This window comes from Aquarana catesbeiana, linkage group LG06 (assembly GCF_042186555.1).
Source record: "Aquarana catesbeiana isolate 2022-GZ linkage group LG06, ASM4218655v1, whole genome shotgun sequence".
NCBI lineage: Eukaryota > Metazoa > Chordata > Amphibia > Anura > Ranidae > Aquarana > Aquarana catesbeiana.
In genome coordinates, this window is record NC_133329.1 from 343406173 (window position 1) to 343425955 (window position 19783).

The 19783-nt window shown below is 42.2% G+C and overlaps 1 protein-coding gene across 5 annotated transcripts in view; it reads right to left on the bottom strand.

Annotated features, from left to right (window-relative positions):
- LOC141147023 (sodium channel protein type 2 subunit alpha) overlaps nucleotides 1-19783 on the bottom strand; it is a 323489-nt gene that overhangs the window by 4070 nt on the left and 299636 nt on the right. For all 5 annotated transcript variants that reach the window (XM_073633969.1, XM_073633971.1, XM_073633967.1 and 2 more), the window contains 4 exons: nucleotides 16950-17003; nucleotides 14381-14518; nucleotides 13732-13836; nucleotides 6675-6945 (listed from right to left, as the gene is read on the bottom strand). In XM_073633969.1, the coding sequence (XP_073490070.1) occupies nucleotides 6675-6945; nucleotides 13732-13836; nucleotides 14381-14518; nucleotides 16950-17003 (568 nt within the window). The remainder of the gene's footprint in view (nucleotides 1-6674; nucleotides 6946-13731; nucleotides 13837-14380; nucleotides 14519-16949; nucleotides 17004-19783) is intronic.

Sequence of the window (19783 nt, forward strand, 5' to 3'; positions counted from 1 at the left end):
AACTGCATGTGTATACCCAGCTTTACATACAGTATCTCACAAAAGTGAGTACACTCCTCACATTTTGTAAATATTTTATTATATCTTTCATGTGACAACACTGAAGAAATGACACTTTAATACAATGTAAAGTAGTGAGTGTACAGCTTGTATAACAGTGTAAATTTGCTGTCCCCTCAAAATAACTCAACACACAGCCATTAATCAGTACCTATCAGCATTTGTGCGAGTACTTGTATATGTATTGTACATATAGCATTGCAAAATCCTTCCTTTCCAATCATCATTCATTTAAATTATTATGCCAAGCCAGCAATTGCCAACCAGTGCTGCATTTCAGTGCCCATCAGTGCCTGCCCATCAGTACCCATCAGTGCCGCCTATCAGTGCCACCTTACAGTGCCAGCCATCAGTCAGTGCCCATCAGTCAGTGCCACCTATCAGTGCTGCATAATCAGTGCCACCTATCAGTGCTCACTAGTGCTGCATATAAGTGCCACTGTCACATGATGTTAAAAAAAGTATCGGTAATAGGTATCCGCGAGTACTTGAAAAAAGTGCCATGTACTTATCGGTTCTTGTACTGATCTTATAAACGTGGTATCGGGAAACCCTAGTACCAAGAATCATGGTGACATCTCTAGAGTCTGTATCTTCAAAAGAACTAAGCGATCACAGCTCTTATATCTCTAATCTAAAAAGATCCCTTAATGTCAAAAGCCGGGTGTCTACTTCTTCTTCACAGCTGTACGTTTCTCCAACTTCAGAGTTTTGCACAGCAATTTGAAAGTTTCTAATCGGAAAATGAATACAGTGAGTATTTGTATCTTCGTTGACTATTATAGCCGTGAAGAAAAGTATAAAGAGACCAAAAAGGGGGGCCACCCTTACAATTCATGCCTTGTCATAGATAATAATCTCTCACCCAGTGCCACTCCTCAGGTATAGAGGCCATATCCGTAACCAAAAACAAGCATAAATAGATAAAAAGGGAACCAAAGAAGAACACAAGAAAGTGGTCTTCCTGGGTCCAAAGACAGATACTGTGGATATGGTGGACAATAGTGGGAGCAGGGCCGTCTTTAGCGCAGGGCAAACGGGGCACTTGCCCAGGGCCCAATCTTTGTTGGGGGGCCCGCGCTAGCCGTGAATTGGGGCCCCGATGACAGCTTTGCAGAGCGCACAGAGGACAGGGGAGGATGTATTCCTCGCTAGCCAGCTGTGAGGGGGCGGGGCCGGGAGCTCCACTGACGCTCTGACCCCGCCCACATGCAGCCTGTGTACTCGGAAAAGAGCTTCTGTAGTGAGAGCCAGTGATCGGAGTGCGAGTGTCAGTGGAGCTTCCGGCCCCGCCCCCTCTATACTGGCTGGTGAATACAGAGGTCCGGGGGCGGGGCCGGGAGCTCCAATGACACTCCCACTCCGATCACTGGCTCTCACTACAGGCGCTCTATTCCCAGTACATAGGCTGCACGTGGGCGGGGTCAGAGCGTCAGTGGAGCTCCCGGCCCCGCCCCTCTCAGCTGGCTAGCGCGGAATACATCCTCCCATGTCCTCTGTGCACTCTGCAAAGCTGTCATCGGGGCGACCATTCACGGGTGATGTGGGCCCCCCAACAAAGCATCAGTGGAGCTCCCAGCTGCTTTAGTGAGAGCAGAGAGTGGAAGCCCCGCCCACAGTCCTGAATGCATGTAGTAAGTTTGGCTGGCCAGGTATGTCCTTACAACCATAAAATGCCTGACTGTTTAAACCCTGAGTTGTGTTATTTAACTGTAAAGCTGTGCATTGCTGAAAGTTCTCTGACCATCACCTGTATAATGTCTGCAGCCTCTGAGTGTCTCCTGCAGTATGTCCGCAGTCTCTGATTGTATCCTGCAGTATGTCCGCAGTCTCTGGTAATCTCCTGCAGTATGTCCGCAGTATCTGGTAATCTCCTGCAGTATGTCCGCAGTCTCTGGTAATCTCCTGCAGTATGTCCGCAGTCTCTGGTAATCTCCTGCAGTATGTCCGCAGTCTCTGATTGTCTCCTGCCGTATGTCCGCAGTCTCTGGTAATCTCCTGCAGTATGTCCGCAGTCTCTGGTAATCTCCTGCAGTATGTCCGCAGTCTCTGGTAATCTCCTGCAGTATGTCCGCAGTCTCTGATTGTCTCCTGCAGTATGTCCACAGTCTCTGATTGTCTCCTGCAGTATGTCTGCAGTCTCTGGTAATCTCCTGCAGTATGTCCGCAGTCTCTGATTGTCTCCTGCAGTATTTCCGCAGTCTCTGATTGTCTCCTGCAGTATTTCCGCAGTCTCTGATTGTCTCCTGCAGTATTTCCGCAGTTTCTGATTGTCTCCTGCAGTATGTCCGCAGTCTCTGATTGTCTCCTGCAGTATGTCTGCAGTCTCTGGTAATCTCCTGCAGTATGTCCGCAGTCTCTGATTGTCTCCTGCAGTATGTCCGCAGCCTCTGAGTGTCTCCTGCAGTATGTCCGCAGTCTCTGATTGTCTCCTGCCGTATGTCCGCAGTCTCTGATTGTCTCCTGCCGTATGTCCGCAGTCTCTGGTAATCTCCTGCAGTATGTCCGCAGTCTCTGATTGTCTCCTGCAGTATGTCCGCAGTCTCTGATTGTCTCCTGCAGTATGTCCGCAGTCTCTGTTAATCTCCTGCAGTATGTCCGCAGTCTCTGAGTGTCTCCTGCAGTATTTCTGCAGTCTCTGAGTGTCTCCTGCAGTATGTCCGCAGTTTCTGATTGTCTCCTGCAGTATTTCCGCAGTCTCTGATTGTCTCCTGCAGTATGTCCGCAGTCTCTGATTGTCTCCTGCAGTATTTCCGCAGTCTCTGATTGTCTCCTGAAGTATGTCCACAGTCTCTGATTGTCTCCTGCAGTATGTCCGCAGTCTCTGGTAATCTCCTGCAGTATGTCCGCAGTCTCTGGTAATCTCCTGCAGTATGTCCGCAGTCTCTGATTGTCTCCTGCATTATGTCCGCAGTCTCTGTTAATCTCCTGCAGTATGTCCGCAGTCTCTGAGTGTCTCCTGCAGTATGTCCGCAGTCTCTGATTGTCTCCTGCAGTATGTCCGCAGTCTCTGATTGTCTCCTGCAGTATGTCCGCAGTCTCTGATTTTCTCCTGCAGTATTTCCGCAGTCTCTAATTGTCTCCTGCAGTATGTCCGCAGTCTCTGTCTCCTGCAGTATGAACATAGTCTCTAATTGTCTCCTGCAGTATGTCCGCAGTCTCTGGTAATCTCCTGCAGTATGTCCGCAGTCTCTGGTAATCTCCTGCAGTATGTCCGCAGTCTCTGATTGTCTCCTGCATTTTGTCCGCAGTCTCTGTTAATCTCCTGCAGTATGTCCGCAGTCTCTGAGTGTCTCCTGCAGTATTTCCGCAGTCTCTGATTGTCTCCTGCAGTATGTCCGCAGTCTCTGAGTGTCTCCTGCAGTATTTCCGCAGTCTCTGATTGTCTCCTGCAGTATTTCCGCAGTCTCTGATTGTCTCCTGCAGTATTTCCGCAGTCTCTGATTGTCTCCTGCAGTATTTCCGCAGTCTCTGATTGGCTCCTGCAGTATTTCCGCAGTCTCTGATTGTCTCCTGCAGTATGTCCGCAGTCTCTGATTGTCTCCTGCAGTATGTCCGCAGCCTCTGTGTGTCTCCTGCAGTATGTCCGCAGTCTCTGATTGTCTCCTGCAGTATGTCCGCAGTCTCTGATTGTCTCCTGCAGTATGTCCGCAGTCTCTGATTTTCTCCTGCAGTATTTCCGCAGTCTCTAATTGTCTCCTGCAGTATGTCTGCAGTCTCTGTCTCCTGCAGTATGTCCGCAGCCTCTGTGTGTCTCCTGCAGTATGTCCGCAGTCTCTGATTGTCTCCTGCAGTATGTCCGCAGTCTCTGGTAATCTCCTGCAGTATGTCCGCAGTCTCTGATTGTCTCCTGCAGTATGTCCGCAGTCTCTGATTGTCTCCTGTAGTATGTGTATTAATGTGCTCCTTTACTTGCTCAATTATTTGGGATTGCTCCACTGCTCAGTGAGAGGTAATGATGTGCATGAACCTCTAGCAACCAATCAGCAAACAAGTAGTGATCTGCTTTAATCTCTAGCAACCAATCAGTAAATGCTAATGATGTGCTGTAACCCCTAGCAACCAATTAGTGAGCGCTAATAATGTACATTAACCTCTAGCAACCAATCGGCAAGCAGAAATTATGTGTTGTAACCTCCAGAAACCAGCCATTGAGCAGTAATGATAGGCTGTAACCTCTGGCAAACAATTGCAATCGCTGCCTGATCTGCTGCAGTAAACTGATTTTGAGTCTACCTGCTATTTTTTGTATGTCTCAGAATGGAGGGGGGGCCCCAAGAAAATGTTTGCCCAGGGCCCAATCAAAATTAAAGATGGCCCTGAATGGGAGAGTAGTATAAAAAATAATTAAGTTTATTAAAGTACCAAATACTAAAGTGTACAAAGATATCACCAACAATTGAACAAATAAAGTTGGTCCACCAAAAAACAATGATAAATGGGCCTATCGATTGCAATATGCACACGGTATGCCCATTAGCCAGACTAACAAAAATAAACAAACAATGACAGACATAGAAAGAAACATAGAACATACACGGTGCATTCGCCTGTGTTCCCACAGATGTACAAGGCCCCTATGGTTAAACGCCAAATATATTTATTAGAAACCCGATTCCTAATTACAAGGGGGCATTGTGCGTGTGTGGTCCCCCGGGGAGATGGGGATAATGGAATTGGGCCAAAAGTAGAACTGCCAAACTGGTGAAAACTCCACTGTGAAATGTCACCATCTACTGAATGCTGATAGTAAATGGAATGGGGGAACTTCAAAGGTAGGTTTTGCATGCGCATGCTCAAAATATTCCATTAGCACACGTCCATTCCTGAGATAGGATAGATAGTGTATCATTCAGAGAGCCTCTCTCAAGGTGTGGTGATTAATTAGAGCCGCACAATTACTTGAAGTGGTCTCTGCCAGGTGCTATTCGCATAGCAAAACAAAATGACTAGAAGTTGCCTGGAACTGTCCTTATGGTTCAGTGTAAGTCATTTAATCGTGGTTTGATATATATCACTGCATATTGTCCCAAGATCCACATTTAACCTGAACAATGCCACACAAGTGTTAACAAAGGATCTATGCGGAGATGCCGAGTGAAAACAAAAGCTGAAAAGATTACATTACCGCCTCTTGATAGTGTGAGGATGGCAGTCAGCATCTCCTATGTTTCCATAACGACCCAGCGGCTCCGTAGTTTCTCCGCCTGTAGTGTAGGTGCTGTCTATGACTTTTGGCCCAATTCCATTACCCCCATCTCGCCGGGGGACCACACATGCACAATGCCCCCTTGTAATTAGGAATCAGGTTTCCAATAAATAGATTTAGCATTTAGCCATAGGGGCCTTGTGCATCTGTGGGAACACAGGCGCCTGCACCATGTATGTTCTATGTTTCTTTCTATGTCTGTCATTGTTTATTTTTGTTAGTCTGGCTAATGGGCATACCGTGTGCATATTGCAATCGATAGGCCCATTTATCATTGTTTTTTGGTGGACCAACTTTATTTGTTCAATTGTTGGTGATATCTTTGTACATTTTAGTATTTGGTACTTTAATAAACTTAATTATTTTTTATACTACTCTCCCATTATTGTCCACCATATCCACAGTAACTGTCTTTGGACCCAGGAAGACCACTTTCTTGTGTTCTTATTTGGTTCCCTTTTTATCTATTTGTGAAGAAAAGTATACACAATTTTCATTCATTCATTCATGTAGGAACATTAGATGGGAAGACGCTAACTGTGCGTGAGAAAGGTGAGTAGAAACAAAATGACCAGTTCAGCTTTAGGCTCTAGGGCAACTTTCTTTTTTATTGTCACCAGATTGGCTAAACATGTACAGGGTAAGATAGGTAATGAACAATAATACACATTAAACTGACATTAATATTGGTATTATATTTCACATTTTAGTCCAAGTGAGTTTGATGCACAGGGGTTGATTTGCTAAGACTGGAGAGTGAAAAATCTGATGCAGCTGTGCATGGTAGCCAATCAGCTTCTAACTTCAGCTTGTTCAATTAAGCTTTGACAAGAAAACCTGGAAGCTTATTTTGCACTCTCTAGTTTTGGTAAATCAACCCCACAGAGGTTATGAACCATGTCACCATTAATCTTGGTTTCAATATTTTGTGTCCCACAAGTAGGATTTATAGTCACCTATCAATTCAAGACCACAACAGATAGTTTAGGTTTAAAAGCATATATTAGTTTTCTTATAGATGAAAGCTCATGAAAAGCTGCACTTTCCGAATGTATCTTAGAAAAAAGTTAAACATTATAATTCTTTTTACCAACAGAAGTCCTTGTTACACCTATCCAGTATTTCAAACTTCACAGTACAAATGCTTGGCTCACTTTTTCAAAAATGAGAAAGGAATCAAAATGTACCATTTCTGTATAAAAAAAAAAAATTTGAAAAAAATGACCTTTTGTTTGCAATATTGCAACTGTTGTTCTGTTCTTATAGCAAATTAATACATTTGTTGGTTAAATAATGAAAGTTCACATCCAGTTGTCTCTGTGTCCTTTGAACAACACCACTATTTTCCTTTGCTTTGACGTGATTTACAATAATTGTACACCTGTGCAGCACCAACAATACTTACCAACAATGGAGAGAATGACAACAACAAAATCAAATATGTTCCAGCCAATTGTGAAGTAATATTGCCGCAGTGAGATCAGTTTCATAATAAATTCACCAGTGAACAGGACAATGAAGACCAAGTTGATCCAGTACAAGTTGTTTTCCATATCTTGGCTTTGTTCATCTGTTTCAATCATCATTGTTACCATGTTAAGGCAAATAAGTATCATGATGGTGATGTCAAAAGCTTGCCTTGTTACAATATCGAACACAAAACCTTGGTATTTGTTCTATCAAAGAAAAAAAAAAATAGTGAACACTTAATGTAAAAAAAAACATCTAACATAAGTTGTTTTGGCACATTTCACAGTATCAGTTTTTCTTTTCTTTACTAGCTAAACCGGAGTTCTACATACTGGTAATTAAATATAAACCTAAATATAGGTGTCTTGCGAGCCACAGATGGACGAATGCCTCTAAGGAGTAAACTATTTAAGCTGCAAGCACTGAACCACGTTTCATTGCGTGTAGATAGATAAAAAATATATAATAAATGTGCCCGCGCTAGTATAGTGTCACATATAAAATATATAAAAAATATTTTCACATATAAAACACATGTAATGTGATAAATAAAACCATACAGGTAAAATATAATGCAAATAACTATAAATGATAAACCACCAAGTGCATATAAAGGTGCAATCGTGTTAGTAACTAATAAAAGTGCAACGTGCTAAAATATAAATATCAAAACACTTTCCAGTGACAAATGAGTGTATATCCCAATTAATAAATACAAATCACAAAAAACGTGAATAAATAGTGTCCATAAAATGAATAAACATCGTGCTTCTTCTGATGGGTGTATAAATCACAACACGTGAAAACTGTGCTCTCCCGTGACATCCCACATGTGCTTGTGCTTGCGCTCACCTTCAGTCTTTGACACAGTAATTAAACGGTGTCAAAATAAGCATTGGGGCCACTCCTAGGCTCACTCAGGATACAATGATGCAAAGACACTCCTCCCAGGTGAAACTGCTAGGCTCACTCAGGTTACAATGGTGCAAAAACACTCCTCTCAGGTAAAACCAAGATCCAAAATCATAGAAAAAACAAACAGAGGGACTCCATAGTGCAATATAGCCAGGACATTTATTAAAGAATAAGCCCTCCAAGAGGGTACTCACATTGGATGGGTGCTAGAGTGCACCAGACTGTACAGGTAAAATAATAAGCAGCTGATCGTATGGCGTGCGGTATGGCATGTGCAATCCTCCTCCTCTGCTGACAGCTCCATCCTACCCCTCCCCGACGCGTATTCGGCACAGGGGTTTCGTGCCTTCCTCTGGGGGATAACAGAGGAAGGCACGAAACCCCTGTGCCGAATACGCGTCGGGGAGGGGTAGGACGGAGCTGTCAGCAGAGGAGGAGGATTGCACATGCCATACCGCACGCCATACGATCAGCTGCTTATTATTTTACCTGTACAGTCTGGTGCACTCTAGCACCCATCCAATGTGAGTACCCTCTTGGAGGGCTTATTCTTTAATAAATGTCCTGGCTATATTGCACTATGGAGTCCCTCTGTTTGTTTTTTCTATGATTTTGGATCTTGGTTTTACCTGAGAGGAGTGTTTTTGCACCATTGTAACCTGAGTGAGCCTAGCAGTTTCACCTGGGAGGAGTGTCTTTGCATCATTGTATCCTGAGTGAGCCTAGGAGTGGCCCCAATGCTTATTTTGACACCGTTTAATTACTGTGTCACAGGACTGAAGGTGAGCGCAAGCACAAGCACATGTGGGGTGTCACGGGAGAGCACAGTTTTCACGTGTTGTGATTTATACACCCATCAGAAGAAGCATGATGTTTATTCATTTTATGGACACTATTTATTCACGTTTTTTGTGATTTGTATTCATTAATTGGGGTATACACTCATTTGTCACTGGAAAGTGTTTTGATATTTATATTTTAGCACGTTGCACTTTTATTAGTTACTACCACGATTGCACCTTTATATGCACTTGGTGGTTTATCATTTATAGTTATTTGCATTATATTTTACCTGTATGGTTTTATTTATCACATTACATGTGTTTTATATGTGAAAATATTTTTTATATATTTTATATGTGACACTATACTAGCGCGGGCACATTTATTATATATTTTTTAAATATAAACCTAAAATTTTGCAGAAACAGACACCAATAATGGAAGAGTTTCTTTATAAACTAAGACATGTGTCAATGAATAAGTATTTGCTTTTAACCGCTTGCCGACTGGCTCAGGCTGTTATACGTCGGCAAAGTGGCATGGGTGCGCAAAACGATGTACCCGTACGTCACTCTGTCATCGGCGGCTAGCGGGCACCCACGCACCCGCCGTGGGAGCGTGCCCGCTGGTCCTGCGTGATCGGGGCACGGAGAGACAGAACGGGGAGATGTAAACAAGGCATTTCCCTGTTCTGCCTAGCAACATGAATGCAGCACTGGCGTCCTCAGTTTGAATCCCACCCAGGATTTGCATGTTCTCCTTGTGCTCCATGACATGCTGGTAGGTGAACTGTATCTGGTCTAAATTGATGCTAGTACATGTAAAGTATCTCACAAAAGTGAGTAAACCCCTCACATTTTTGTAAATATTTTATTCTATAAACATTGCGTAGAATGGGATTCCCTTTGGTGTTTATTCAATGGCTCCAGGTATTATACAAATGCCCCACTTCATCAGTGAGATTGGGGGGTGGACTATCGGCTCCATTTAAGCTCACTAGAGGAACCCGGCAGGGCTGTCCTCTCTCTCCAGCCTTATTTGCCTTAGCTATTGAACCGGTGGCGGAGGCACTACGTACATCCCCACATATTAGAGGTCTTCGTATTGGCTTGCTGGGGGAGAGGCTGGCCCTGTACGCGGACGACATGCTACTGTTCCTCAATGATGCTGGTCTGTCCTTGCAGGGTGTTCTGAACGTGTTAGACACTTTCGCAGAGGTCACCGGACTAAGGGTTAACTGGTCCAAATCCATACTTTTTCCAATAGACCAGGCGGCTAACACTACTTCCCCCCCAGACTGTTCATTACAATGGGTGGAAACTTTTAAGTACCTGGGGGTTCATATATCCACACAAGCATCAGATTTTATCTCACTTAACCTTACCCCTATACTTGTGGACACTAAGACAAAACTTAAATCATGGAGTAATTTACCTCTCTCAGTTTGGGGACGAGTAAATCTCCTTAAAATGAAAATTATCCCCAAATTCACATATCTATTCCGCCACTCCCCTCAGTGGATACCCAAATCCTTTTTTAAAAAACTGAATCAATTGTTCTCATCCTTTATCTGGGGCTCCTCACCACCCAGGTATCGGTTGTCGACCTTGATGCGGCCGTCTACGCAGGGTGGTATGGCATTTCCTGATTGCTACAAATATTTTATAGCTACCCAATTGGTGACGGCGGCCTGGTGGCTACACCCTGACAAAACAAATTCATCCACAGTTCTAGAGGCCACGGTAGTGGGCTCGTTGGAAGCACTGCAATCTCTGATATTTAGAGGCCCTCGAGCCCCATATCCTTTGACACCCTCTATGCATACCACCCTGCGGGCTTGGCAGGCAGGCTTAGCTATAGAAAAGTACAAATCAACCGAGATCTCTCCTAACACACCGATCTGGCTGAACCCTACTTTGCCACACATTTACAAACTTCCAGACCCCTTCGCATGGACCAAGTATGGTATAAAAATCCTTTCTCACATAGTGTCACAAACATCATTATCTCCCCTTTCACACCTCTCTTCTATGTATAATGTACCTCAGCACTACCAATTTCGTTATCTCCAACTCTCACACGCTTTCGCTGCGCAGTTTCCACACGCTTCCTGCATCATTGTTCAGTCGGGGCTTGAGAAGACACTCAGAACTAAATGTGCAGAGAAACCTACCTCACAGCTATATGAGTATCTGGTCTATGTGTCTCTCCCACCTCTAGATAAGCTCTGGTCTCGCTGGCAGCTTGACATACCCTCTCTGGACAATGATGATTGGGATGATGTCTGGGATTTTCCTTTCAGCTCCTTAGTTTCTATGCGGGATCGGCTGATCCAATTTATGATAGTACATAGGGCGTATTTGACTCCACATAGACTCTTTAAAATGAACCCTACGTGTTCATTAGAGTGTTGGAGATGTGGAATCTCCCCAGGAGATTTCTCCCATATTTTCTGGCATTGCCCTAAAATTCAGCAATATTGGAGCGAGGTGCTTGACATGGTGAACAGAGTTGCATCAACTACACTGCCACATGCCATGGAAGTCTGTCTTTTGGGGCTAATCGAAACACTTGTACCAACAATAGCAAAACGCACACTGGTCGGGTTATTGCTATTCTATGCCCGGAAAAACATTGCCATACAGTGGAAGAAGCCCACCCCCCCTTCATTGACACAATGGAAAAGTCTGGTTAATAATAACCTTCCTCTATATAAAGACACATACTTCAATAGAGGGTGCCCGATGAAGTACGATAGAGTCTGGCGTGCATGGTTAGATGAAATGGAAACAGCTTGCTGAGTCTCTAATATGATAGGGGTTGAGAAATAAAAAGTATTGAGTTTGTTTTTTTATTGGTTATGACGGGGGGAGAGGACCTGACGTTTACAGTGACCTCTAAATAGATACAAGAAGAAGCAATCCGTGGGTTAGCTTGCTATAGGATAAATAATACAATTATAATATTTCACCATGTGATGTGTACGATACCCTGCATAGGCACCACAGTTTATGAGTTGTGTATGTATTGTTTGTCTTGAAAAATGCAATAAAAATATTTAAAAAAAAAAAATATTTTATTCTATCTTTTCATGTGACAACACTGAAGAAAGAACACTTTGCTACAATGTAAAGTAGTAAGTGTACAGCTTGTATAACAGTGCAAATTTGCTGTCCCCTCAAAATAACTCAACACACAGCCATTAATCAGTACCTATCAGCATTTGTGCGAGTACTTGTACAGCCATTAATGTCTAAACTGTTGGCAACAAAAGTGAGTACACCCCTAAGTGAAAACGTCCAAATTGGGTGCAAAGTGTCAATATTTTGTGTGGCCACAATTATTTTCCAGCACTGCCTTAACCCTCTTCAGCATGGAGTTCACCAGAGCTTCACAGGTTGCCACTGGAGTCCTCTTCCACTCCTCCATGACGACATCATGGAGCTGGTGGATGTTAAAGACCTTGCGCTCCTCCACCTTCTATTTGAGGATGCCTCACAGGTGCTCAATAGGGTTTAGGTCTCGAGACATGCTTGGCCAGTCCATCACCTTTACCCTCAGCTTCATTAGCAAGGCAGTGCTCGTTTGGAGGTATGTTTGGGGTCGTTATTTTGGAATACTGCCCTGCAGCCCAGTCTCTGAAGGGAGGGGATCATGCTCTGCTTCAGTATGTCACAGTACATGTTGGCATTCATGGGTCCCTCAACAAACTGTAGCTCTCCAGTGTCAGAAGCACTTATGCAGCCCCAGCTCATGACCCTCCCACCACAATGCTTGACTGCAGGCAAGACACAATTGTCTTTGTACTCCTCACCTGGGTGCCGCCACACACGCTTGACACCATCTGAACCAAATAAGTTTATCTTAGTCTCATCAGACCACAGGACATGGTTCCAGTAATCCATGTACTTAGTCTGCTTGTCTTCAACAAACTGTTTGCGGGCTTACTTGTGCATCATCTTTAGAAGAGGCTTCCTTCTGGGACCACAGCCATGCACACCAATTTGATGCAGTGTGCGGCATATGGTCTGAGCACTGACAGGCTGACCCCCCACCCCTTCAACCTCTGCAGCAATGCTGGCAGCACTCATACATCTATTTTCCAAAGACAACCTCTGGATATGACGCTGAGCACGTGCACTCAACTTCTTTGGTCGACCATGGTGAGGCCTGTTCTGAGTGAAACCTGTCCTGTTAAACCGCAGTATGGTCTTGGCGACTATGCTGCAGCTCAGTTTCAGGGTCTTGACAATCTTCTTATAGCCTAGGCCATCTTTATGTAGAGCAACAATTCTTTTTTTCAGATCCTCAGAGTTCTTTGCCATGAGGTGCCATGCTGAACTTCCAGTGACCAGTATGAGAGAGTGAGAGCGATAACACCAAATTTAACACACCTGTTCCCCATTCACACCTGAGACCTTGTAACACTAACGAGTCACATGACACCAGGAAGGGAAAATGGCTAATTGGGCCCAATTTGGATACTTATGGGTGTACTCACTTTAGTTGCCAGCAGTTTAGTCATTAATAGCTATGTGTTGAGTTATTTTTAGGGGACAGCAAATTTACACTGTTGTATAAGCTGTACACTCACTACTTTACATTGTAGCAAAGTGTCATTTATTCAGTGTTGTCACGTGAAAAGATATAATAAAATATTTACAAAAATGTGAGGGGTGTACTCACTTTTGTGAGATACTGTATGCATGAATGTGAGATTGTAAGGTTCTTAAAGGCTTGGACTAAATGTACAGTATGAAAAGCACAATGTAAATTGTCAGCACTATATAAATACCTGAAATTAATAAATATATCAATCCCACCATAAATTTGCACTCAGGTGTTCCCAAATGTTAAAACATTTTATATGCATTAATGGGAACTGAACAGCATACATGACTATATATGTTTCAGAATCATGGTAACCCACCTTTTTACCAGCTACAAGGTAAACTTTACTCACACAACAGGATCAGAAGTGGGTATATGCTATGCTCAGATAGACATTTGACCATCAATACCCAATTCATATAGCAGATGCCTTTACATTTCAGAAATTGTTCACATGGTCAATCTTTGGGAACACTTGAGTACAAGATTGCAGTGTGACTGACTATGTTTTCCCTGTATCACATATGTTTTGCCAGTAGGCATGGCATACACTTGTAAAAAGAGCTGAATTTGGCAAATGTCAAGTCTACTCTTTTGTAAAACAGCTTCTGTGCCCGCCTTAATAATACGCTTCCTTGTAAGGAAGGATATTATACTAGGTACCAGTAATATGGCACACTTACCGGTGGTCTTGGAATTGGCTTTTGTGGCTTCTTGGACCCCAGTTTTTTCATGGCATTATAATATTTCTTTTGCTCCTCTGTCATGAAGATGTCTTGACCTCCAAAGTAAAGAATGAGAATAAAAACTGTTTACAATCTTGTCAGTGTAGTATAGAACACATTGGTGTGATTTATTAAAAGGCCTAAATGTATTATGTTCTGGTTCTACAGCTTGGTCTTCAGCACACTTTTTCTAAAGTATCACCTAGATGAGGTTTTAAAATAAAAACAATATTGTATGTATAATTGGGGATTTGGGGTATGTCTGTATGTCCTGATTGTGTGGATGTGGCTGTGATATGTGTGTTTTATATTTTATTTTTTGTACAAAGTTTATAACTTTCATAGCGGTGCAGCCATGCCCCTCCCCAGACATTTGGCATAGGCAACCTACAAACACTTTTATTGAATGCTAATGGCTCCATATAGTGATCACTTGACTGGAGAAGGAGCCTGGGACACACTTCTGCCAGAAAAGCCTGTTTTGTATTTCTGAGTTTGATTGTGGAATCTAAACAGTAGTCTAAATTCTGTTCCAGTGAAAAAAAGATAACATATCATGATGCTAGACAAACCATTCAAATAGCAGTGTTTATTTTTTTATACTTATCTTCTTTTTTTGTTGGTTGAAATTGTCAATAATAACACCAATGAAGAGGTTCAGAGTGAAAAAGGAGCCAAATATGATAAAGATGACAAAGTATAAATACATATATAAGTTGTCTTCATATTTAGGTTGCTCTTGCAGCTGTGAATTGAAGTTTAAAAATATAAAAAGGACAATAAGTAAAAGATGTAGTGACCCAGTATTACCCTTTTTCATTATTTTGCATATACTAAAAATCAATTAAGCCCCCATTCATACCTGAGCGTTTTGTAGCTCGAAGTTCCAAAACGCTCAACATGGTTTGTAGTTGTGCCTGTTCACACCTGAAAGTGGTGTCCCTTGAAGTTTGAAGCTTGAAAAAGTACATGAGCTCTTTTGAGCTACAAGCCTTAAACTTCAAGTCTTAAACTTCAATGGAAGCGCCTGAAAAATGTGCAAACTTGTGAAATTGTACATATCGCACTTCTTTTCCCTAGCAACTAGCCACCAAGCATGAATGCAGCCTTCCTTCCTTTAAGCTGTTTGGCATCTATATATGCAGTATGGCAACTCATTTTAGTCAATAACCCCTTGGTACCCAACTTCTAAAATCATATTTAAACCGTAAATCTAATTATGACGAGACAACGGGTGATGATTTACTAAAAGAATAGATACTGTTGACTTGGCAAAGTGTTAGTGAATAAGGTAAAGATGTGTTCACTTTAAAGTGGTTATAAAGCTTTGTTTTTTTAAAACAAAAATAACAAACATACCTATACTTACCTGCTCTGTGCAATGGTTTTGCACAGAGCAGCCCAGATCCTCTTCTTCTGGGGTTCCCCGCCGGTGCTCCAAGCCCCTCCTCTTCATTGGTGCCCCCATGGAAAGCTGTCCATTGACACAGACAGCGGGACCCCGGCCCCGCTCCCCCCGCTCCTGGGCCACAGGATTTGATTGACAGCAGTGGGAGCCAATCGTCCCACTGCTATCAATCTGTTCCAATAGAGCGAGAGAGGCAGCAGCAGGATCGGATGGGCTCAGGTAAGGAAAAGGAGGGGGGGTCTGGGGGGCAGCTGCAACACAGAAGTTTTTTCACCTTAATGCATAGAATGCATTACGGTGAAAAACCTTAAGACAAAAGTATGTTTTTTTTTTTCATACTTACCTAGGTGGGTCTAGCATCAGTCCGATGCTGCATCTGTCCCCCGGCATCTCTACACTGAGAACCGAGCGATCGAACATCGCCGATTACTCGGTTCACACAGCTCCGTGTGCAGAGAGCCGGTGACTGTCAATCAGCAGCTCTCTGCTCTGCTCCCTCCTTGCTCACTGGAGTGCTGGGCTGTGGAGGGGCGGAGGCGGCCGGCTCAGACTCCCAGTGGCTCGCTGAGAGGCTGAGTCGGGTGTCTGTCCAGGGATCTGGCAGATCCCGATTCTGTAGTCTTGATGACCGACTTCTGTGACGTCAGCAGAGAACGGACTTCATCCCGCTCTCTGCTGAAAACGGGTCACAGGAGTGCTAAACTGACTGCACTTCTGTGATCCACAGGAGAAGTACAGACAAACGAGCTTTGGCTGTACTTCTCCTTTAAGGCTTTAGTATCACTTTAATCAACCAATCAAGTGCAAGCAAAAATACATTTTTTTCAGATTTTTATTATACAGTACATGACTGGGTATAGTCAACAAGCGAATACATCCTGTACATAACTAAGCTTTTAGTAAATCAACATAAATATGTAATTTATCTTCACTGGTTATGAATATTCGGGAAACACTGGTTTATAGAATCTGAACTTATTAGAACCCCCTCTGGTAATACAGGAATAGAAATGTTAATTTTTAAAATACACACTATTTATAAATCGCTGTTATTTTGACATTATAGTTTTCTGAAGGTTGCTATACAGAAATTGTCCTTTCCGAGGATCCCTCAATTAACAATTATTTTTCTACACGCTTTATGTGTGCCCCTTAAATGCTCACATGATCTCTGAAAATAAAAGGCCACATTCCAAAAAAAAAGCTAGCAAAGTGGAAAGACCCCAACTTTTGAACACCTGTATTCAGAAAGTACTTTTATAAATACAGATGTCTGTAGCCAATAGTGCAACTGACAGCTACTGTATGTCATTTGGGCATCTTATAGGCTTGCGATGTCAGAAGAAGCTATGAATATAATCTTTGTGTGCAACATCCAAGCAGGAAGCAGAGCCTGTGTATGTAATAAGGAAAAGTTTCTTCCTCCACATACCTATAGAATTAGGTACTTTATATAAAAAAAAAAGAAGGTAAGACAGACCAATATTATTAATTGCATATTTTTTGTAGTAATTACATTAATTGCATTATTATAATATTATATTACAATACCGTTGTATATAAGTATATTATTAATAACATCCATTTTATTTGACATGTTTACCGAAAAAAAAAAAATAACTGAAGAGGCTATATATTCATGTTAAGCATTTGCCATTAGTGTAAGCCAACAGTAGCTCTCAGTCAGATCTCTGCCCACACATATCATCCTAATGATGACCAACTGAACTTACATAAATACCAGAAGTTGTTCATAATCTTTACCAACCTTTCGTGAGTCAACTGCAGCATACATAATATCCATCCAGCCTTTAAACGTTGCCTAAAAATATTTAGAGATTTCTATAGTTAGGAGCATGGAAGTCAGAAAAAACATGTAGGTTTTACTGGGCTATGTATAAATAATATAAGCAATATAAGCATATGTAAGCAATTTTGTTCAGCCTCTTTAGGTACCATAGCTGAAAGATTTTATATGGGACATTTTGACACATTCATTTGGCAATCAGACATTTTGGGGGTGATATGTTAATAACTTGCCGACAGCCCTATAGCAGTTTTACTGCTATAGGGCGGACAAGCTGCGCAGGATCATGTATATACAGCCAGCGGCTCGCTGATTCCCGCTGTGATTCTACATCTGCCGATGTCCGCCGGCACCCGCTGATCATTTGGCACACAGGCAGAACGGGAGTCTACCTATGTAAATGAGGCAGATCGTCGTTCTGTCAGTACGGACGGCATGGATCCTGTGTTCCTGCAAAATAGGACATGGATCTATGCCTTTCTCTAGTAAAAGCACAATCCTCACAGTAGTAAAACACTGGCTAGGCAAACAGTTAATCCTCTGATCGCCCCTAATGTTAACCCCTTCCCAGCCAGTGTCATTAGTACAGTGACAGTGCATATTTTTAGCACTGAGCACTGCAATAATGTCACTGGTCCCCAAAAAAAGTGTTAAAAGTGGCAATTAGTGTCCAATTTGCCCACCGCAATATTGCAGTCCTGCTATAAGTGCTGATCGCCGACATTACTAGTAAAAATAAATAAATAAATAAATAAATAAATAAAAATTTTATAAACAAATCCCATAGTTTGTAGACTCTATAACTTTTGCGCAAACCAATCAATATATGCTTATTGGGATTTTTGCAGAAGAATACATATTGGCCTAAATTGATGAAGACATTTTATTTTTTACATTTTTTTTACTGGATATGTTTTATATAAAGTAAAAAATATTGTTTTTTTTTTCAAAATTGTCAATCTTTTGTTTATAAAAAATAAAAAACACAGAGGTGATCAAATACCACCAAAAAAAGCTCTATTTAAAAAAAAAGGACATAATTTTATTTGGGTACAGTGTTGCACGACCGCACAATTGTCAGTAAATAACGCAGTGCTGTATCGCAAAAAAATGGCCTAGACAGGAAGGGGGTTAAATCTTCCAGAACTGAAGTGGTTAACCACTTCAGCCCCGGACCATTTGGCTGGCAAAAGACCTGAGCACTTTTTGCGATTCGGCACTGCATCGCTTTAACTTACAATTGCGCGGTGGTGCGACATGGCTCCCAAACAAAATTGACGTCTTTTTTCCCCACAAATAGAGCTTTATTTTGGTGGTATTGGATCACCTCTGCGGATTTTATTTTTTGCGCTATAAATAAAAAAAGAGCTACAATTTAGAAAAAAACACATTATTTTTTACTTTTTGCTATAATAAATATCCCCAAAAAATATATAAAAAAAACATTTTTTTCCTCAGTTTAGGCCGATACATATTCTTCTACATATTTTTGGTAAAAAAAATCACAATAAGCGTTTATTGATTGGTTTGCGCAAATGTTATAGCGTCTACAAAATAGGGGATAGTATTATGGCATTTTTATTAATAATTTTTTTTTTACTAGTAATGGCAGCGATAAGCGATTTTTATTGTGACTGCGACATTATGGCAGACAGATCGGACACTTTTGGCGCTATTTTGGGACCATTCACATTTATACAGCGATCAGTGCGATTAAAAATGCATTGATTACTGTGTAAATGTGACTGGCAGTGAAGGGGTTAACCAGGAGGGGGCGCTGTAGGGGTTAAGTGTGTCCTAGGGATGTGTTCTAACTGTGGGGGGGGAGGGGCTATGTGTGACACAACACTGACCACCGTTCCCGATTACAGGGAACGGTGATCAGTGTCAGTGTCACTAGGCAGAATGGGGAAATGCTTGTTTACATCAGCATTTCCCCGTTCTTCCTCTCCATGAGATGATCGTGGGTATCCCCGCAGACATCGAGTCCGCGGAACCCGCGATTACACTCACCGAGCTCACGGCGGAGAGCTCGCGCCCACAAGCCGTGTCTTACGGGGCAATGTACAGGTACGTTAATATGCCTGTATGTGCCCTTCTGCCAACGTATATCGGCGTGAGCCGGTCGGCAAGCGGTTAAAATATATCTGTACTGCAAAGGTTCGGAGGCGTCTGTTACCAACCAGTCCTGCTGGAAATCCTAACACTTTGGTGTTAACACTTTCTCAGTCAACTGCCCAGAGCAAATATACTGATTAGGAATATTGTCTTCACTTGACATTCCCGATTCCATGTCTTTTGCAGACCAGTGTCTCAGAAAGTACCTAAGCCAGGCAACTACCATTTTCAAATGGTGGTAAGCACGGGCACTTTTAATGTTTCCTTTAAAAGAGTATTTTTTTTTAAATAAAGAAAGTCTGTAATTGCATCATTCATTCCATCATATGCAGGAAACGATTTGCATTCTTTATAACTTATCTGCGCATAATTGAGTGTCTTAAATGAACACATATACACATAGTTAAGAGTAGAAATGACTTCCCTTTAGTAAGTTACATGCAGTATGTGGCAAGAGAGCTTCATCAGGGATCTTAGAGAGTTTTAAAGCCCAAACTTATTTCAGCTTTGGGAATAGAGCGGAAGAGACAGAATCCCTAAAATGTATTTTTTGTGGTTTGTGTATTACCTCCTACAACCAGGCCAAGCCAATATTGCCATTCTCTTCTATAAGAAGGCTGTGACACTGACATGTGAGTTTGTTGTCTTCTTGTGTCTCTTTGCATCCCAAAGAGCTT